This window comes from Haliaeetus albicilla, chromosome Z (genome assembly GCF_947461875.1).
Source record: "Haliaeetus albicilla chromosome Z, bHalAlb1.1, whole genome shotgun sequence".
Taxonomy (NCBI): Eukaryota; Metazoa; Chordata; class Aves; order Accipitriformes; family Accipitridae; genus Haliaeetus; species Haliaeetus albicilla.
In genome coordinates, this window is record NC_091516.1 from 14,528,491 (window position 1) to 14,550,575 (window position 22,085).

The 22,085-nt window shown below is 39.4% G+C and overlaps 2 protein-coding genes across 2 annotated transcripts in view; one reads left to right on the forward strand and one right to left on the reverse strand.

Annotated features, from left to right (window-relative positions):
- HMGCR (3-hydroxy-3-methylglutaryl-CoA reductase) overlaps nucleotides 1-22,085 on the reverse strand; it is a 319,565-nt gene that overhangs the window by 54,705 nt on the left and 242,775 nt on the right. The window lies entirely within an intron of this gene.
- Nucleotides 1-22,085, forward strand: part of ANKRD31 (ankyrin repeat domain 31) — an 84,180-nt gene that overhangs the window by 32,705 nt on the left and 29,390 nt on the right. Inside the window, exons 12-20 of the mRNA XM_069776232.1 lie at nucleotides 2,049-2,193; nucleotides 7,565-7,626; nucleotides 9,939-10,485; nucleotides 11,048-11,293; nucleotides 16,944-17,138; nucleotides 17,996-18,138; nucleotides 19,889-20,048; nucleotides 20,504-20,607; nucleotides 21,390-21,471. Of these exons, the coding sequence (XP_069632333.1) occupies nucleotides 2,049-2,193; nucleotides 7,565-7,626; nucleotides 9,939-10,485; nucleotides 11,048-11,293; nucleotides 16,944-17,138; nucleotides 17,996-18,138; nucleotides 19,889-20,048; nucleotides 20,504-20,607; nucleotides 21,390-21,471 (1,684 nt within the window). The remainder of the gene's footprint in view (nucleotides 1-2,048; nucleotides 2,194-7,564; nucleotides 7,627-9,938; nucleotides 10,486-11,047; nucleotides 11,294-16,943; nucleotides 17,139-17,995; nucleotides 18,139-19,888; nucleotides 20,049-20,503; nucleotides 20,608-21,389; nucleotides 21,472-22,085) is intronic.

The following is a 22,085-nucleotide window of genomic DNA, read 5'->3' on the forward strand; positions in this document are numbered from 1 at the left end:
CTACCTAATATTTATTGATTTCCAAGATTTTTAAATTTTTTTGTGGGATGTAATAAGTTTTGTCCCAAACATTTGCTCTCTTTCTGCTTCACAACTGAGATAAGACTTAACCTGTTTCTCCCCAAGTCTTCCTGGAGCAAAGAGGAAGGGTGGTCTTTTGGTTAATAATTTTCTCTGAGACTCGAGAGCCCCAAGCTTGGTTTTCAGCTTGTGGATCACAGACTCGGCACGACAACGGCAGTTTTGCATTAAGCGTTCTATAGCTCGTTATTAAGTGGCAAGCTCCTGTGCAGGTCACAGAGCTTGTTGGCTGCTTGCTTATCTCTATCTTGCTGAGTTTGGGAACACGGTAGTGCAAATAATGGCTGTGTGCTTTGTCCTGGCATTGATGGCTTTGTTGTGCTGCGGGCGCTATCTTGTGGGGAGAATGAAGGAACGCGGGAACATGCTAATACAAATAATGTCTCTGTGCTTTGTTCTGGCACTGATGGCTTTGCTGTGTTGTGGGAGCTATCTTGTGGAGGAGATGAGGGAACATGAAATAGTTCTGAGTTCTGTGGAGTTACCTAAGACACCATGTCTGTGGTTATGCATGAAGAACTCTGCATCTCTAAGCAATATTTAGGAGTCAGCAACTTGAATGATATTGGAAGAACACTGATTGCAGCTAGGTCACTTGAGGCACACCAACATTATTCAACACAGACCTGTATTAGAGTTATATGAGTTGCTATATCCACAGGGAATGGTACTACATGGTGACACTGATTTACTCCAGAGAGGTATAGTTGTGTCACTGCAGTGGTCTGTCAGACTTAATTTTTGTTGTTTCTGACTAGGAATAAAATAGTCATAGTGATTCAGTAATGTGACGTTTGATAACATGGTATTTAGAGCTGTTTCCTTCAAAGCTACCTTCTCTGCGTGAAGTTATTATTGTAGATTGGAAACACACCTTTTGACTGCTTTATCCCTTTATGCACCTGCAATGTGGCAAAGTTAATTTCTTATTTCAGAAAAATGGTAACTATATGAAAGACTTTCTAATAGTACAGTTAAGGGAGCGAGCATACAAGTGTGATGTGTAGCTAAAGATCTCATTAAGGAAGAAGAGTTCTCAGCATTACTTGTTGAAAAATTCCATAGGTTTGGGACAACTTGTGAAGCCTAAGAGAGTTTTTGCTGTGGATTGAACTCTTTTTTGTTTTCTCTGTTGTTAGGAGAATGTATGATTGAGAAAACTTCACTAGCAATTTTCTCAGTAGCAATCTGGTTAGAGGTGATGAGGGACTTCACACGCATGAGTGAAGGATGTGAGGCAAGCTCAGTCTGAAATGATAACAGATGCTGAACAGAGAAAGGCATGGGTACAAGTAAAACCACAGTAGTGCTGGAATAAGATTCTAGGGTTACCCACAGAAAGGAAGTAATCAGATTGTAAATTTCCCATGTCTTAAAAAAGTATTCTGCAAAGGTAGATGGAACATTTTGCTAAAGTGACAATTTCTTGGATAACAACAGAATCAGGCTTTATATTTGCACAGAAATCATAATGTTGGTAAGACCATCTAAGTGGGTTTCATTTGGCCAGATGTATGTTGTACATCTGAAATAGCTGTCAAAGCTGCCCTTTGCAGTCACACCAGTCACAATAGACACACCTAGAGCACAATTTATTTTCTCCTAAAGTAGGTGTCCTAAATAGATAAGCTGACTCATACCCTAAAATCACCTGTTATTTTCCACCAATTAAGAGCTATGGGAGGTTGAGTCCTACCCTATATTTTGGGAGCCCTTGGCTTAATGGCATCAGGTTAATAACTGGAATGAATTTATAAAAATGAAAATAATAAGACTACAGAATAACGATGCATCTGGGGGAATGCTTGGGGTATATTAACTAGAACAGAGAGGGGTTATTTATCATAGGCCTTAGATTTGGATTTAGTTGCTCATGTCCTCGAGTACAAGAGAGAGAAGCTGGTATAAGGAATGAGTATGGAAAATACTGTCAGAAAAGAAACAATCTGAAAAACTTATTTTTCTAGATGGCAGAGTTACTACTTTGGTATGGAGCTGATCCCTTATTAAAAAATGAGATGGGAAGGTGTGCATTAGAAGAAGCTTCTGACCCATCTATGAGGAAACTGCTTAAAAGCTATGTAGCAGAATCCAGAAGAGATTCAGTATCAGGTAGGAGAGAATTATTCTGACATATCGTCACCACTAGATGGAGGAATTCAGAACATCTGCTGCACTATCTTTCCTTAGTTACTGCTAGTAATTCCATGGGCTTCACTGTCTGATGCCTGAGTACCAGTGAGCACTCCTTGCCCAGCACAGTTGTTGCGCATTGGCAAAGTATAAAAGATAATGATGTCCAGCTTTTTCTTGAGCTGGAGCTACCTTTAAATGTGAAATGAAGATGTGAAGCACAATAGTTGTTGTCTATGTAAATGTAAGATGGGGCATGGCTGGACTTCCTGATGGTTGAGGTATGGCTAAGAGCTGGGGATAAAATTTAGTTCTAAACTGGCATAGAGACTGAATTTTGAAGGATCCGTAAGACGAAAAATGGAGGATCTAGGATTAGATCTAGATCTTAGGGGTTGCCAAGCCTTAACTGCTTATCCATAACTGCTAGTGTCAGGGCTAGGACTGGGGTAGTATTGCTGTAGGTAATAGCCTGTAAGTTTGCAGGGGGTTGGTAGCTGAAAATCTTGGCTAAGATGAGAGTTGGATCTTGTACAGTCTTAATAACTCAGTTGAGAAGAAGGTTCAGAAGAGGCTGATTGGTCAGGGGCAGCTACAAAGAAGTGCCACAGGATAAGCCTTGGTTAGAGTTAGAATTAGGACTAAAGGAAACCAATGGGCCAGTGCAGGCTGTGGCATGTTTAAGTCTGAAAGGGGTCCCCAGCCCTTGGACTATTATCTGTTATTGCTCTTCCATGTGAGTGGTGATGAAGCCACAATGCATAGTCCAAGAGCAATCAGATTTCAGGGCCTTGGGACAGTTGGTAAGGGCATCTGGCACACAGGTAATTTTTATCTCTGTCCTTCCAGTTGCAGGCAGCTACATTGGAAGAAACAGACAGACCCAATCTATTAGTGCATGGCTCCATGGCTGGTGTCACCACCACAATTTTGCGTTTTTCGATAATGGAGTGGTCTACAAGGCACCAGGCTTGCTGGTGTCAGATGTGATTCACCTTTCTCAAAGGGGAAGAGGGTCTTTGCTCACGAGCTGGCAGGGCTCATTGACAGAGCTTTAAACTAGGCTTGAAGGGGAAGTGGGATAGTATCAGGCTTGCCTGTGACAAGCTGTGGGATGACACACCGGTAAGAGGGATGAGATGCTAGTGAGAGCCCTCAGCCTATTGCTCTGAGATGTGCTGGGTACGCTGGAATACACTTGGAAGTCTTATGGAGATGAGCTGGGGGCTCCTGAGGTAATAGGAGGCAATAGGGAAATGCCTCAAAGGAATTAAGATATGTTCCTCTAAAAAGGTGACGTGGCCAACAGCCTAGCTGAAGTGCCTCTGCACCAATGCATGCAGCATGGGCAGCAAACAGGAGGAGTTGGAAGCCACTGTGCTGCTAGAAAGCTACGACCTAGTTGCCATTACTGAAACTGGGTGGGATGAATCCCGTGACAGGAGTGCAGCTGTCAGTGGCTACAGGCTGTTCAGAAGGGTCAGGTGAGGAAGGAGGGGCGGAAGGGTTGCCCTCTATGTCAAGAAATGGATAGATTGTGAAGAGCTGTCTCTGAAGAATAGCCATGAACAGGTTGAAAACTTCTGGGTAAGAATTAGAGACTGAGGCAACAAAGGGAACCTTGTGGTTGGTGTTTACTACAGGCTGCTCAATCAAGGGGAGCCTGTTGCCAAAACCTTCTTACTCCAACTACAGGAGGCATTGCACTCCTGCTGGGGGACTTCAACCACCCCGGCATCTGCTGGAAAAGTGGCATGGCAAGCTGTAGGCAATCTGGGAGACTCCTGGAGTGCATTGAGGATAACTTCTCAAGCCAGGTAATAGACAGCCCTGCCAGAGGGGATGTGATACTGGACCGGACGGTTGCCAGTGCAAGTGAGCTAATTTGTGATGTCAAACTTGGGGGCAGCCTGGGTTGCAGTGATCATGCACTGGTGGAATTCACAGTCCTGAGGAATATGGGTCAGGCAAAGGGTAGTCAGGACCCTGAATTTTAGGAAAGCAAACTTCCAGCTGTTCAAGGAGATAGTCAATAGAACCCCCTGGGAAACTGCCCTGAGGGACAAGGGAGCAGAACAGAGCTGGCAGATTTTTAAGGACACTTTCCACAGAGCACAAGAGTTCTCAATCCCCAGGTGCAGGAAATCAGGGAAGGGCGGGAGGAGATGGGCACGGATGGGCTGAGACCTGCTGGTCAAACTAAAGGGCAAGAAGGAAATGCACAGGCAGTGAAAGCAGGGACAGGTATCCTGGAAAGAGTATAGCGACATTGCCCAGTTGTGTAGGGGTGAGATCCAGAAGGCCAAGGCACGGCTGGAGCTGAACTTGGCAAGGGATGCAAAGAATAATAAAAAGGGCATCTATAGGTCTGTCAGTCTGAAAAGGAAGGTCAAAGAAAGTGTACCCCCCTCGATGCTCATGACTGGCAAACTGGTAACAACAGAAGAGGAGAAGGTTGAGGTACTGAACAACTTTTTGCCTCAGTCTTTGCTGGCAAATTCTCTTCCCACACCTCTCAAGTGGATGAACTGCAAGACAGGGACTGGGGCAGCAAAGTCCCTCCCACTCATAAGAGAAGATCAGGTTCATGACCACCTGAAGAGCCTGAACATATGTAAGTCTATGGGACTTGAGGGTATGCATCCAAGAGTCCTGAGGGAATTGGCTGATGTAGTTGCCAAATCACTCTGCATAATATTTGAAAAGTCATGGGAGTCAAGTGAAGTTCCCTGTGACTGGAAAAAGGGAAATATTGCACCCATTTTTAAAAAGGATAGAAAGGAGGACCCTGGAAACTACCAGCCTGTCAGCCTCCCGTCTGTGCCTGGGAAGATCATGGAACAGATCCTCCTAGAAGCTATGCTAAGGCACATGGATGACAGAGAGGTAGTTCAAGACAGCAAGCATGGCTTCACCAGGGGCAAGTTTTGTCTGACCAACCTAGTGGCCTTCTGTGATGGAGTGACTACATCAGTGGATAAGGAAAGAGCTATGGATGTCATCCATCTGGACTTCTGTAAGGCCTTTGACACAGTCCCCCACGACATCCTTCTATATAAATTGGAGAGATACAGATTTGATGGATGGACTGTTCAGTGGATGAGGAGTTGGTTGGATGGTCGCATCTGGAGGGTAGTGGTCAACAGATCAATGTTCAGATGGAGATCAGTGACAAGTGGTATCCCTCAGGGGTCCATGTTGGGACTATTTAATATCTTCATCAGTGACATAAACAGTGGGGTTGAGTGTACCCTCACAAAATTTGCACAACACCAAGCTGAGTGGTGTGGTTGACATGCCTGAGGGACAGGATGCCATCCAGAAGCACCTGGACAAGCTTGAGAAGGGGGCCAATGTGAACTTCATGAGGTTCAACAAGGCCAAGTGCAAGGTCCTGCACATGGGTCGGGGCTATCTCAAGCACAAATACAGACTGGGCAATGAGTGGATTGAGAGCAGCCTGCAGAGGACTTGGGGGTGTTGACTGACGAGCTCAACATGACCCAGCAATGTGTGCTTGCAGCCCAGAAAGCCAACTGTATCCTGGGCTGCATCAAAAGAAGTGTGGCCAGCAGGTCGAGGGAGGTGATTCTGCCCCTCTACTCTGCTCTGGTGAGACCCCACCTGGAGTACTGTGTCCAGCTCTGGAGTCCTCAGCACAGGAAAGACATGGACCTGTTGGAGCGGGTCCAGAGGAGGGCCACAAAAATGATCAGAGGAATGGAACACCTCTCCTGTGAGGACAGGCTGAGAGAGTTGGGGTTGTTCAGCCTGGAGAAGAGAAGGCTCTGGGGCGACCTTATAGTGGCCTTTCAGTCTTAAAGGAGGCTTATCAGAAAGATTACCCAGAGAGCAAGAATGAAAGGTTGCCCAGAGAGGTGGTAGATGCCCCATCCCTGGAAACATTCAAGGTCAGGTTGAACGGGGCTCAGAGCAACCTGAGCAACCTTTCAGGACATGGTTTAGTGGGCATGGTGATGTTGGGTTGATGGTTGGACTTGATGATCTTAAAGGTCCCTTCCAACCTGAACGATTCTATGATTTTATGATTCTATGGTCTAGCTGAAGATGTTCCGGCTCATTGCGTGGGTGTTGGACTAGATGACCTTTAAAGGTCCCTTCCGACCCAAACTATTCTATGATTATATGATTCTATAAGTTTAGAGTCAGGGCAGTATGAGTAGGCAGGAGTTACTGGCTTCAAATGTGAGTGAAACCAGGGTTAATGCTACTTTAAGAGATTAGCCTGACAGGGACTGCTGTATTTGGGAGATGCCATGATTAGAGGTTAGGGCTGCAGCCACCAAAGGTCATCTAGATATTCTGAGCCTTACAAAGATTGGTGGGCTAAAGATATATTCAAAATTATGGTTTGGATTAGGGTTTGGCTTAATCAGTGCTCAATAGCTGGGCCATTGGCCTTAATTTGGGACTAAGACTGGCAGGATCCATTGGACTAACAGTGATCCTAAGGCTAGGGTTAACATCTGGCATGCCAGATTCTCTGAAGTAGTGGAGAAAGAGTTGCCATGCTGTGAAATGCCTGTTAAATTTAAAGCTGGTTCCAGCATGGGTTGTTGGGTGAATCTTCGGGCTTGGGTTGGCGTTCATGTTGCAGTACAAAGTAACAAAGGATGATGAACTAGATTTTTTTCAATATGGTGTAGCTAATCTAGGTTTAAGAACATACTGGCCAGAAGTAAATGCATAGAGTTGCATGGATTAAGTAAGTATATTAATATATAGGGTAAGATCTTGGTAGCTGCTGTACTCATTTTATGCCATTTTGTCAGCACAGAGGGTAGCTGGGAAGCTAAAGCAAACCACTAGCAAGGAGGTGACTTGCTGCTGGGCAATATCCCTGCCTATTTTTACACCAGTGACTTGGCTTTAGCTCCTCTATCCCTTTCCCTGCCCAAATATGCTATACAGGGAAAGATGTAAGCTAGGCTATCATTCCACCATCACTAGCTTCAGAAAAGTCTCTTGGGGATCAGGAAAGCCTGTTAGAAGTTAGGGAAAGGTAGTAGCTCCTTTAAGTTTCAAAAAGAATTGCGCAGGTCACTAATGTTCAAAAAAATTTGGAAGCGTAATGTCATACTTTACTCTCACCTGTCCTGGTTTGTGCAAGATGCCATCTGCAACAAAGATCAGACTCCCAAGATTTTAATTTGTTTTATATATTGATACATTTTAGATTTTAATGAAACACTTATGGCTTGATAATTTTTCTGGATAGCTAAATGCGGTTAAGTACAAGATTGTGGACACAAGATGGTATACATGTAAAGTAAAGAATTAAGGTCTCTTTTCAATTCTGGTTTCTTTCTGTCTTTCCATTTCATTTCAGGTGGAGATGATTCAAAGAATATGTTAAATACTCAAAGTGTAGAGGATACAATCCTGCACCAGGTACATCTTTACAAAGAATCAAGGTGTTAGTTTGATGCTGAACTCTTAAAGGCTTGCTAGCAGTCTTCAGTAAACTAAAGCAGATGACTATTTCTGAAATGTGTTTCAAAACCAGCACATAATGTACTAGATGCTTCATACCCAGCAGGGACTGAAACAGTGATATTCGATGTTATGCCAATGGCAAGCAGTTGCTGACCCTTACTGGTACCTGGGATAAGCTGCAGCCTCATGGAGGTGCAAGACAGAGGCAATCAGCTGCCTCTCATGAACAGTGGTTCTTCCTGAGTTTTTGCAAGTGCTGCAGAGGGAATATACAACAAGCATCAGTGCCTCTTTGTACTTGCAGAAACCTGACTGAAACTGCAGGATGTTGCCTGGCTTGTAGCTGTAGGATAGCTGCTTCTTGCCTCTGTGTAGTGGGTTGTGTTGGGTTTCAATAGGAAAGGGTTAGGGAGCCACTGTCTTGCACAGGGGTTTTACAGTTATGCACAGACCTCATTAAGATGCGGGAGCTTGCCTCACATGAAAACAAGACACCATGATCAGTCACTTGAATTGTAGTTTGTTTGCATATAGCACAACAGCTTTTAGCATTAAAAGCTGTACTCTCCCCCTCTTGTTTTCTTGCCTTTGAATAATGTTAACTGGTAATATCTGAAACATATAATGCTGTGTGCACAGACACTTTATTCTTGCTTCCTAAAGTTTTATGTTACTCACAGTAGTGCAGTCTACGGTGTCCTTAGAAATATTATGCTATAATGGCATCCATGGTGTATAGTCTTAGATTACACTTTAAAACATTAATTGATTGTTGAAGGATATTGTTCAAATAGAAGGTGGTGTAAACATTTTACTGGAAAAACCTATTACTGTGGCTGTGTAACTGGTGATTTCAATAGCTGTGTGAGTTGTTGCAATGTTTGTGTTCTGTTTCTATCTCCAGATTCAAAGTAATCAACAGGATAATTCTAGTTAGTCATTGGCCTTTGGAGCAGTTTTGTTGTGAGATTACCATGAGTTAATTCTGCATGTTTTTGCTGTGTTATTTCTCTTTCTTTATAATTTCCTAGAATCATTGCAGCCAGGTTTGCCAGAAATGTGAAACTGTAGCTCTGGTATACAACCACAGAAGCAATGTAGTTTTAATTCTTTAGAGGCAGAGCATTAATTTGAAACCAGTTCAATTTTCAGAAATAAGTAAAAGTGTAAAGCACTTCAGTAACATTTATCATTGGATTTCACCCATTAATTTTTACACTTTTTTATACATATTTCTTAGTTCCTTAATTTCTTTGTCCTGCTGTCTTAACAAGCTGCTCAGGCAAAGGAAATCAATTAATTTTGTAATAGCACAGTTTTCTTTCAGTATATAATAAAGCAATTTATCAGAAAATGAAATTAAGTATATGGCCTGTTTTGTAGATAGAATTAAATGCAGATGGCACAGTTCAACATGATAATACTAAAGCATCAAAGGAAATTTTGCTAAAAATGAGCAAAGCAGAAAAACAAATTTGGTGAAATACACAAAAAATAAAGTTCTTCAGGATTCTGAAGGCAGAAAACCAAATGAAAAAAAAATACAAGTTCAAAAAAGACAAATAGATCTGCTATTCTTATAGCAGAGGCTACAGCCAAGAGTAAAACTATTCAGAAATAATGTCTCGTGTTAGATGGACCTCATGTTTAGGTCCACTTACAAACCAAGGAACAGTAAAATTACAGAAAATGTATTTCCCTGATGCTGGACCTGATGAAATGGGCCACACTATTGCTGTTTCTAATCACAGTTGCTGCATCCCAGTTAGTGTTGTAGGAAAACTGAGCTAAGTCAGACAGAATTGCAAAAGGAGCATGAATTCAACAGTGGTAACAGTGAAAATTCATTTACAGAAGAAACAGGCAGAACTGGTGGAAGCTCAGCAACTTCTGTTGTAACAAGGGAGGAGATCACCAGTTGGTGTTGTCCCACATCAGTGGTTTCTGGAGAAAGTGTCTGCACAGTATTCTCAGACTACTGATTTAACAGAACTCGATTCTCAGTCAACGCTTACTTTGACTTCCTCTCACAATGTATTTGTTTTAAAGTTACAACAGGAGGTCAAGAGTTATGATAGTGATCAATGTAGTCTCAAGCGGAGTAACAGTAGTAGTTTGAGTGACAGGAATCTAAATACTGATATGAGAATACCTTCAGAACGAATTATTTTTTTGCAAAACTTGACAAATCAAGTTAAATCTGATGTTGACGGAAGCAAAATTAATGGATTGGCTCTAAGTTTAAAACTCTCTTTGCCTTTGAACAGATTTCCTTACAGACAGATGACTCTGAACCAGCATGTGCAAATTTTACGGATTCAGACAGCACGGACATATTGCAACAGATTATTGTAAATGAGGTGCAAAACATTTATACTAATGTATCTGAAGGTGGAACCAGCTGCACTGAACAGACACTTCAAGCAAATGCAGAAACATTGTTAGCACATGAGCTTTTAGCAGCTACTGATCGAGAAAGTGTTTCTGGAAGTCCTTACAATTCTACCAGTGGTGTACTAAGCACCATTAAACAAAAGGCTCCACAACCAGAGAAAGGAGGGAGGATCCTGCTTGATGCAGAAGAAAGTGTTGAAGGATGTCACATGGAAACTGAAAATGCTGGTAGTTTAGAGATGGAGCCTATAGCTTTACAACTCCATGAAAAAGACACACTTCAAATTAGGCAAAAGACAGAGGATTTTCAGGAGACCAACTCAAAAGCAGATTTGCATTTTGGTGTTAATGCAAACAGCAAGTCTCTTTATTCATTTCAGGTTGTGGAATATATGCAGAAAGAAACCTCCCAGAAAACAGGTGCCATGTTTTATTTGAAAATAATTATTTTATGAGTTTGTTATAAGCATTCTGTGTATTTTATTAGAAAAAAACAGCCATTGGTCTCCAGAGAATTTATTTTGCCATAAATAAACAGCAGAGACATGGAAAGTTTTGTGGTACAGTCCATTATGCAAGATTAGCTAGTTAGTAATTATTGCTTTGTATTTTGGGGGGCTGTTTTATATCCAAGTCACCATTGTATTTACCAAAATGAAACCGCAATGGTCATTACAATAGTTAGAATGAAATACTTAAGTACCTTAATTTTTTTAATATCTAAGAATCAGTAAAGGTCATTTTTTCACAAAAGAATTCTTGAATTATTTTGGATTCAATCTCAGTAGTTTAACATACGGTGAATAGTGGATAAAGGATTTATTATGTTAAAGTATTTTCAAAAATTGAGTGAGTTACTGTGGGCATTTTTTAACCTGGCCTAGGTGGTCATTTTGACGTTTGTTTTAATATCAGTTATAATTTCTGCAATTACTGAGTATTAAACCATGGATACTCTTACGTTCTTTTGTTAAACCAACAGATGAAGGAGTGTTTGCTGGAGTAAGTGGAACAGAAGTCACTGAAAAAAATGGAGAAGGAGGAAATGCAAAGACCAACGTGCTTTCACAGTTTACTGAAACAGAAGTCCAAACTAAAAGAGTAAGATTAGACCCTCAGGAGACAAGCCAGAAGGCAGCCTCATATTCCAGTAGCAGCACAAACAAGCTTTCATGTAATCAATCACAATTCAATCAAGCATCAGAACAGCAAACATCCATGAAATCAGGTGAAAAGTTAATAATATTTTATAAAAACAGTGGAGTTTTTTTCCAGACATACATGAAGAAGGCTTTTTGTAATACATGAGGGAAAGTTTGAAAAAAAAAAAACATAGCATGTTGAGCAAATACTCTAGTGAGTTCCAAATACTTGAAATATTTCCAGAACTTCTGTACTCCATTTTATAGAATGCACATACTAACTCTGTTTTAGTTATGTTACATTCATTAGTCTTTCAGCATTGTGGTTGAGGGGATGCAGGATCATAACTGAGACCTTAAAATAACATTAAATTGATCCTTAGTTAACTATGTAACATAAATGATCGTTTAAAATAACAGTAAATTGGTCCTTAGTTAACTATTTTACGTATCACAGATCAAAGAAGAAAACTTGGCTCAAATATTGGGTACACATATATCGACTTATAGACTATATCCTCATCAGGCACAAATCAGCATAGGCTCTGATGGTACTGGTACATTTGGTTTTAGCTGTAGTATAGAAACAAATCTACTTATATGAGGATAAGGATCTAGCATCCTCCAGTAGTTATATTCTCTTCTGCTTGCACTTACAGCTTTCTGTTTAGCAATTTCATCCCATGTCTAAGACTTGCATTTATCTTGTAACCTTACCATCAGAATAGAGCCCTGGTCCAACTGATTACTCATCATAACCCCCAAGTATTTTTCACTTACTGCTTTTTTCGTAAATCTGGCAGTCATCTTGTGTACTTTGATTCTTTCTGGAACCAGAGAACCATAGCACTCAAGATTTACTGAAAGCAAAACCTGTAGTTCAGCTGGGATCCCTCCTCTCTTAAAACTTTTAAATGTAATATATCTGGACTGCTGATTCAAAAATGCTTATCCTCCTATCATCTGGCATTCTCTTTAACTTGTGTTGAAATGAAAAGAACTGTGTCAATAGTTGATAGGATTTCTTGTGTAGCTTTGCCTTGATACAGAATAGAGTATTTGTCTTTTCTGATTATCTTAGACAATTCTGTCATTTCTCTCTAGTAATTAAGAGTTTGGGAATTATTTTTTCTGGTTTTGATAGATCTTAAAATACTGCCTTCTTAGGACCTTCGCTATCTGTGACTGTCTCCTTGTATTTTTTTGTTTTCCACAGCAGTTTTCTACAACTCTATTTATATTTGCTACCATTCACTTCTCATATTTTGATTTCTCATTTACTATTGCTCTCTAATTCCCCTCCTAAGCCAGGTTAGTTTTTGAATCGGTGCATCTTTTTGTCTTTAGTTTGGGATATGTTGTGAAATACTTCCTAGCTATTATTCGTATTTTTCTGCTGACATTTTTTCTTCAAACTGTTTTTTATTTATAATAATTTCCAACTCTGTGAAACTTTCCCTTTCAAATAACTACTGTGTCAGTATACATGCTTTGTATATACATACATAGGAAAAGGTGTTTTTTATATATATAGGTTTATAGAAGTATGTGTGAATGCATGTGTATTTGTGTGTGGATATAACATTTGATTTATTTCTTCCAAGTGTGTGCAGCAAAAAAATCTTTAGTTTCTTCCTTGGACTGCAGTTATGTGTTGCTGGCGTCCATTTGTCAAACTTTGGTTGCCTTTGAGTGGGATGTAAATGAATGCTAGCATTAAGTATATCATATATATTTTGACAACCAGTGGGATTCATGCTCCTACATCCATTAAATGTTTTTAAAATGAGTGTACATAACAGTGTGTATACCTAAAATAATATGTATACCAAATATACATGCCCACCTGTACATGCACACACGATATGGACAAATACATCTGCAGCCATACTATCAACATACTGATTTGTTTACCTCTTTTTCTTGTTTGCTTAGTACCTTCCTTCTCTTTGGGGACTTCGTCTGGATGCTCACCAGTCATATCAGTTGTATTAAAGAATCATCAGCCAATCTCTGCAATGTCCTGTAACACATAACAAAAAACATTCAGGAAACTGTGAAGTTCCTGCTGATCCTTTTCTCTTTGATAGTCACAGTCTTCTTGTCCTCTTCTGTCTTCAGCTGTACAGAATACTGCTTCCTCTTCCTGTCTCAGGTGGTTGCTAGTTTTCAACCCATTTTAAGTTCCTGCTCTCTTGAGTTTCTGGACTGAAAGCTCCTGTTTTCTTTTGGAAGTTGAAGGGAGAAAGAAAGGAGTAGGTGCCTCTTGTGACTTACTGCTCTCCAGTATTTGGCAGTGTCAATACTTAGCTTTCCTATCTCCAGATTGGTTCCTCCTGTTGCAGAAATGCCTTTTTATTTCATTCTGGAAAAAAATCCATGGCATATCTGATACATGTCATCAACCACTGCTAATTATTGGAAGAATAAACATTGAACATAGAAATGATTCCTTTCCCTACAGTTGCTCTTTTTTGTAGCTCCTATGTTCCTGCTCAATCTTTATAATAAGGTCTATGTGCATTAATACATTTTTGGATTTTTTTCCTTTATGTTTTTTGCCTGCTATATATACAACTAGGATTTTAAAAAAACTTTATTCCAAACATGTGTCTTACATTTTAGTGTCCTCTGGAATAGCATTTCACAGATTACTTCTTTTGCCACAAAGGAGATTCTTCAGGTAATATTTTATTCAGCAAAAATTTAATTATTTCCTTCATCCCAGGAGAATGCTGCCATTTGAGAGGTGATGTGAGAAAGTATAGCTCTTCATACAGTTGGAGGCATTAATAGCTTTGGAGACCAGGACAATGGCATTCAGATTACAGCAGAAAAAAAGTGGAAGATGGGATAATGTTTTCTGACTTGTGGGGTTTTTGGATTTTTTGCTCTCTCATGCCTTTTCTTCATTAACTGGCTTTTATATCTCATCTGATTATTCCTGTGTCCCAGTGGTCTTCCTTATATTATTCTATTCTGAGTAAAAGTATTTTCTTCCTAAATGGCGCTGTGTCACTTTCATCTACAGTCAGTCACTTACTAGGCTCTAAACATTCCTATTCTGCTTATACAGAAGTGTCCTAGTTTCAGCTGGGGTAGAGTTAATTGTCTTCCTAGTAGCTGGTACGGTGCTATGTTTTGAGTTCAGTATGCAAGAATGTTGATAACACTGATGTTTTCAGTTGTTGCTAGGTAGTGTTTAGACTAAAGTCAAGGATTTTTCAGCTTCTCATGCCCAGCCAGCGAGAAAGCTGGAGGGGCACAAGAAGTTGGCACCGGACACAGCCAGGGCACCTGATCCAAACTCGCCAACAGGGTATATTCCATACCATGTGACATCACATCTAGTATAGGAACTGGGAAGGGAGGGCGGGGAATCGCCGCTCGGGGACTAGCTGGATATCAGTTGGCAGGTGGTGAGCAATTGCACTGCGCATCATTTGCACATTCCAATCCTTTTATTACTACTGTTGTCATTTTATTAGTGTTATCATTATCATTATTAGTTTCTTCTTTTCTGTTCTATTAAACCATTCTTATCTCAACCCACGAGTTTTACTTCTTTTCCTGATTTTCTCCCCCATTCCACTGGGTGGGTGGGGAGTGAGTGAGCGGCTTAGTTAGCTGTGCTTAGTTGGTGGCTGGGGTTAAACCACGACAAGAAGGAAGGTACAAACAGCTTGCTGCTTTTCTTATAGTCAATCTGTGGAAAGAATTACTCATAGACCAATGTTGAAGTATTCAAATGTCTTTTTGAAAGAGGATATCCTTGAAGTTGTTGAGGTATGGCAGCCTAATCTAGTCTGATTGCCAGTTACTGTAATCTCTCCATCATACCTTTGTATGTGTGCTGACTGGATTTTGTATTTGCGAAGTTCCTGATCTTTCCTGCTCGTGACCCACTTGGCAATGCATTCCATGGAGAACCAATATTTTGTGAGTCATATACCAATGTCCTGTTATGCTTTTGCAAATGTTTCCTAACAACCATGAAGAAAACTGTTGTGTATGACAACTTAGCTGGAAAACTTTGCAATTTTTTCTGTTCACTTACAGCCAATATTGCTAAGGGTCATTAATTTAATGGGCTGTTGTGCGCCTTTTTTTTCTCCTACATCTCTAAAAAGTCCCTAGGACATTCTCCCATAAATCAAGGGGAAGAAAAGGAAGAACCGGAAAGCAGTTGATTGCTGTGGGAGTTCAGACCCAGAAGCTTTTAGACAAAATACATTATCTTACAGAAAAGTAGATCTTGGATTGGAGGAGTATTTCAATAACGCGACCCCTCTGTGTGCTCTAGAATCTCAGTTTTCATTTTAAAAAGAAACGGTTTAGCTCTTCTAGTTGCCAATAGGGTGTGGGACAGGCTGCCTTCTGACAGGTTAGAATAGCCTACTGTGAGCTCCATGCTGCCACAGTCTGGCTGTAGCAGTGCCCAAACAAGCAAGTTTAAAATTAGTATGGATATATCCTCACTGTATGTCTGTCTTTAATATAGTTGCAGTATTTCTTTCATGTTCTTCCAAACAGTCTTGGATGATAAGCTCAGTAGTTTACCTTGGAAACCTTGGAAATGCAGATTTTCCAGAAGGCAGGAGGAGCCTGAAGAAAGGCAGCTGTTAAATCATGGAAAATGTTTGATAGCAATGAATACTGATAACCGGAAATATTTGAGAAGACAGCTTGTCTGATGAGAAGAGGAAATGCTTGGGATGCAGCAATAAATTGTTCATAGGAATAATTAAAAAAACATGGATAAGAGTTGCAAAATGCTTATTTAAAAACTTACACTTTCCTTTTTTTGGATGAATTACAGATTTTAAGAAATCAGAGAACACAGTAAACTTAAAAAATCTGATAGCACAGTATTATAACAGCAGGAGTAGGAGTTAAAAAAAGATAACATGCATGATAGAGCTTTTGAAGATTTATACACCCTGCCTTTTTGGTAGCAGTTTGGGGGAGGGGGTTGTCATGTATCCAGAATCAGTACTTTTTAAATCTGTTTTTTTCTTTGTATGTCTTACAATCTGATATGTTTGTTACCTGAAGCCTCAGAATTAGGACCTGTCTGATGATCACATGATAAAATATAAAGTGGATGTTGTTCGCTTTGTGAACCAGTAAGAGAAGGATTAAATTAAGTTTGTTTACAATGTGTCCCATCCTGCACAGGCTTAATTAAAAGGCAGTTCAGCTATGTCACTAGACATTAATCAAAGATTTGTAATCAGTCTGAAGGACTTTTTCACACTGCAGCTGTAAAAATACCTTATGTAGAAACCTCTCTCTTCCCTGATACAGAATTAGGAACTGAAAAGAGGTGATAGTCAAGTCTTCACTTTTATATAAATACCTTTATGTGTGTACTTTCTGTATTTAACAGGCATGCGTGGTAACTTGAAAGCAGTCCATGGAGAAATGTAACATGCTCCCTACCTCTATACAGTATCAAACTTCAACCGTGTTACCTTTTTCATTGATCCCTAATTTATTGTACCCTTGTTAAGTCATCTAGATTTGAACTGTAAATTCTCTTGCATAGGATCTGTTTGTTATCTTAGCTGTTACGCAGTAGCTTCTAACCTTTTGATGTCAGTTAATGTTACTGAATAATTAAGGCAACAGCACTGCACACATTTACATTAATTCAAATGAGTGATGAAGCTTAATTCTTTGTTTATAATGAAACAGTTTTTTGTGGTTCCTAATGAACACCCAATATATGTTTAGAATCCTCCCTATCTACCAGAAAAGAAGCTGTAATTTTACATGGTCCCTATAAAATAAGAGCTGGGAGAAAGAAGAAAAAGAAGACAAATGCAAAAGGGGAAACTCAGCTGCATATTGCCGCTAAAAGAGGAGATTTATCTTTGGTGAAAACTCTAATATCATCTGGAATTTGTGTCAATGAACAGGACTATGCAGGTTTGAAAATTACTCTCTTATGGGCTTGTTTTATAATACAGTTTTATATAATTTATAGTATATATGGTTTTATGTAATTTGTGTAATTTTAATATGATTATGGATTCTTGATTTATGATATAATTGTGAGGGGGAAAGGAAGTCATTCAACAAGTGCAAGCACAATCAGTGAATCGCTGGATTTTGTGTCTCAGCATGGAGCTAATGCAGCCTTTTTCTCAGCAGGGGCATTAATCAGGTCTTGCTCCTCTGCTGAAGAGCACATTTTCAGAGATTTGTACGGAAAGTGGACTTGAAAGTTCGGTGGGAGAACTAATGCTTATGACATGAATATATACATGTGTGAAGCACATTCACACAAATCTTATTTCCTTAGGAAATAAGGACAAAAATCAGATTACAAGATTATTTTTTCTTTTTTTCTATCTAAATGTATAATGCATTTCTGGTTTTATAGTCTCAGAATGGATGATATTCTATTCTGGATGCCTGGCAGACTTGATATTATAAAATGCCACTGGGATTAGAAATCAGACTATTAATATTATGCTTCTGAGTTCTTAGAGTCTTTCTACTGCATTGTGTTTCTTCGGTTATTTTTCGTAGTGTAGTAGAAAAGTAAACAATATTTTTCTGCTTAATATTGGATACATTTTTATTTAAAGTAAACTGAATTACACAGGAAGTAATTTACCTTGGCATTTCAAGATGATTGTTTGTATAAGATTTTTCTTAAAGAGAGTAGTCCGTTGCTTATAGTACAGCAAACACAGAAAAATGTATAATCACTAATTAGTGATCCCTGTGGATCTTTCCAAATCAGATGCATGCTGGATGTGTCATCTTGCTTTTATTAGGTTGGACAGCAATTCATGAAGCTTCCAATGGGGGATTTACTGAAGTCATCTTAGAATTACTGAAAGCCGGTGCTAATGTTAACAGCAGAAGTCTGGATGGTATTTTGCCAATACATGATGCTGTTTCTGGCAATTATTTGGAGGTACGTTCTTCTTTTACATTAGATTTCTTGAGCCTGATTTCCAGCAGAAGGTCAGCAAAGCAAAATCCTGGTTTAAATAAGGAAAGTCGAAGTTACTAATACAATTTTAAGTGTAGATTTGCATGTAGGAAATAAACCAATATTCCTTAAAGTGATCAAAATTAAAGAAGGAAATATTTTTCAATAGTGAAAGTTGAAATTGTACAGTTAGTTGACTATTTCAGTCCAGCAGGCAAATGAGAAAAATTCAGAAGCCCCCCATGGTTCTCTCCCATGTATCAACCATTTTTTTCATTAGCTGGTCCCTTCCAGCCCAAACCGTTCTATGGTTCTATAGAACAGAATAGACTATTTCAGTTGGAAGGAACTTACAATTGCCATCTAGTCCGACTGCTGAACCAATTCAGCGCTGACCAAAAGTTAAAGCATCTTATTAAGGGCATTGTCCAAATGCCTCTTAAACACTGACAGGCCTGGGGCATCAACCACCTCTCCAGGAAGCCTGTTCCTGTGTTTGACCACCCTCTTGGTAAAGAAATGCTTCCTAAAGTCCAGTCTGAACCTGCCCTGGTGCAGCTTTGAACGATTCCCACACGTCCTATCACAGGATCCCAGGGAGAAGAGATCAGCAGCTCCCTCTCTACTTCCCCTCCTCAGGAAGCCATAGGGAGCAATGAGGTCGCCCCTCAGCCTCCTTTTCTCCAAACTAGACAAACCCAGAGTCCTTAGCTGCTCCTCACAGGACATGCCTTCCAGCCCTTTCACCAGCTTTGTTGCCCTCCTCTGGACACATTCAAGGACCTTAATATCCTTCTTAAATTGTGGGGCCCAGAACTGCACACAAATAAATGTTGTTTTGGCACACTGAGTTCCAGGGAACTGAGTGTAAAAAGGTAATGCCAGGTTGGCTCAAACATACCACTTCTATTCCTGTCAGAAGAGATGATATTGCATCACATTTATCTTTTCTGTGAGTAAAGATAAAATGAAGAGGATGGTTTCACAGGCCTGGTGCCAAACTATCAGTAGGGTTCTTGAAAACATGTAAGCTATTAGTCAGTATTGTGGGGGGAAAACTGATGGAGAAGATTCTGAACTTCTAGGGAGTATTCTCCTTCTGATACTTTCTGATATGTAATAGCACTCAATGTAAGAAAAAAGAAGAAATGCTAGAGATGAGAAATCATACATGTGAAAATTCTTTACCATCCAAGCTCTGACCTCATCAACACTTTCATATGATACGAATTTTAGGGGGTGGATGATTCAACTGATGACACTAATCTAATTTCCACATTTCACACTTAAGCAGAATTGCATGTGATTTGGAATTAGGAAAAAAATCATCAGTGCATGTAACTGAAAGACAAAACGGCTATTAAATACTTTAAAAAAATCCACTTCTCTTCTGCACTTTGGTTGTAATACAATTGACCAGTTCCTTTTAATTTAGTTGTATGAAGTTTTGTAATTGCTCTCTATAACAATACCGTAAAGATGGCAGGTTTAGTGACAAGTTGTGAATTATTTGTGTATTTTAATGGAAAAATTAGAAGTGTAAGATACAAGTCTGTGTTGATAACAGCCAGTTAAACTTGTTTGTTTCATTAGGATTGCAAGTGTAACAGGTTTTAGAATATCTTACTTGTACCTTTATAATTTGTGATTTATGATAGATACAACACATATAGTTGTGTTATAGGTCCACAACAAGAATTATCACTATACAAATAATAATAATATATAATAGGCAGTCAGGATTCTACTACAGCATGGAGCAAATCCCTATGAGAGGAATGGTTCAGGAAAAAGTGCTTTGGATGAAGCTTGTGATAATGAAATGAAAGAACTGCTGAAGTCTTACAGTGCTATGGACTCTGTACTTCCTGTTGAGACTGTTGAAGTTACAGGTATGTTGGGTTTGTAATGTAAATCATAGGATTACCCTGTAGTCTTAAGGAAAAACTGTACATCAGAATGCTTCTGATTTGCAGAGCTGCATATTGCCTGGCACTGATATCTTTAACTCTATTAACTACTGAATTTTATTTATTTATTTTCAGAAAATAGGATATGTGAGTTCAGAGTTTTTTCCCCTGAGAGAAAGACATATAAGGAATATTTGGCTCTTCAGATTTTTGTTATTATCCATATTTCCCTTCACAGGAACCTTGTGTTTTTGAAAGTGGTAGCTTTAAATACTTACGTCTTTATGCTACCTAAATTTGATCTCCTTTGCATATACAAGATATTTTTTTATGATGTGATCTGCCATTGCATCTTTGTAACCTATATTAGCTAATCTAACCTATTATGCTCCTGCAAATTAATTTTAAATTCTATTTATTTTTTCTTAATTGTGGAGAGAGGAAATGTCCTTCTAGGTCAAGAAGATCAAAACGTCCTTGTTACGCCTGCTGTAAAAATGATGATGCATCTTTGGAGCCACAACATGAGAAATACAGTGCGGTAAGTATAGATAACAGAGTTTTGTTAAACTGCTTTATAATGTAGTACTGCATAGTGTCACTTACTGACTGAACATTTAAATATCATTTAAATAATTAACCCTTTAGAATGTATGTGAAAAACAGCATCATGCAGACGCTTACAGTATATAAACTGTGGGTTTACAGTATATAAGTGTGTATCTTATCACTTCTCTCTCTCTCCATGGTTCCTGTGCACTTAGATTTATTGTGCAAACAGTAGCCAATACTTATATACATTTCTTATTGCCTATATGACTTGGAAAAAAGGTCAGGAATCCTGAGGCTTTTCATCACATTTCCAAAATGGCTCTTTGAAAGAGTAATGATTTTTCTTCATGATAATGAAGGTATTTAGAAATTGTTTAATCTTAATTTAAAACAGCAAGGAAGATTTTTGCACAAGTTGCATGTTAAGAAAGCTCTTGCTGGTATTTGTAGGCTATGTCTACATTGTCTAGGTGATGATGTCATGGTGAAATTCACTGTCTAATCCCTGCAGTGTGCTCAGAGGAGGGACGCTGAGCATGGACTAGTTTGAATGCCTGGGCAAAACCAGGCTGTGACAGCCCCTTGCAGAGCATACCCTTGGCACTATGTATGTCTATCCTACCAGTGGCCCCATTGCCTTTACACAGTAATTCCATGCCTGGAGTTACTTGAATCTGCCAATATGTATCCTGCAGGCTATGCTTCATGGTCTGTGTTTTATATGGTGCACTTGGCTTTACTTCATGCTATCATTTCTGTGTTTGTTAACAGGAGTTTGTTGCTGCCATACAAGATGTAGAAGAGAAGCAAAAAGAACTGTTGCTACTTGAATTGAGAAATTTCAAAGATGCAGGTAGACGTAAATTCAAGTTGTTTCACTTTTTTGGGTGGGGGGGGCGGAATCTTTGGTAATATAGTTGTTTTTAAAATAGTATTGCACATAATGTATTTGAATGTCTCCTCTGGAAAATACAGCTTCAGAGAGTAAGATTTTAATAACAGCTCCCAGGTAAGTGCACCTCCTGAAGTATTTCCAGTTTACGTAGGAATGAATATGATGACAAAAAGAGAACCATGCCACTTGGAGGCATATGTTTCAAGTCAACCTAATCATACAAAAAGGCATCATTAGATAAGAATGCACACTGTTGGCAACATTATTCCGTTACAAGTACATGAGCCCCTACACAATCAAGAACAGCTATGTCTGTATGTAAAGTAACAGATGCAGCATTTTCATTCTAGTGCAGCTGGACTTTCAGGAGCCTAAAATAATTTATGAGGGGAAAAAAGAGAAATCTTTAAGGCAGACACTGTGGATGATGGGCAGTTTCAGAAATGCTGGTGCCCGGAGGTGTAATTTGGTTTAGGCTATCAAATCTCAGTTCGGATTATCTCAAGGGCTTGCTAAGTGACACTGGCTTTCTAGGAGATGACAATGCTCGTGCTGTGTAGCAGTTTGAGTCT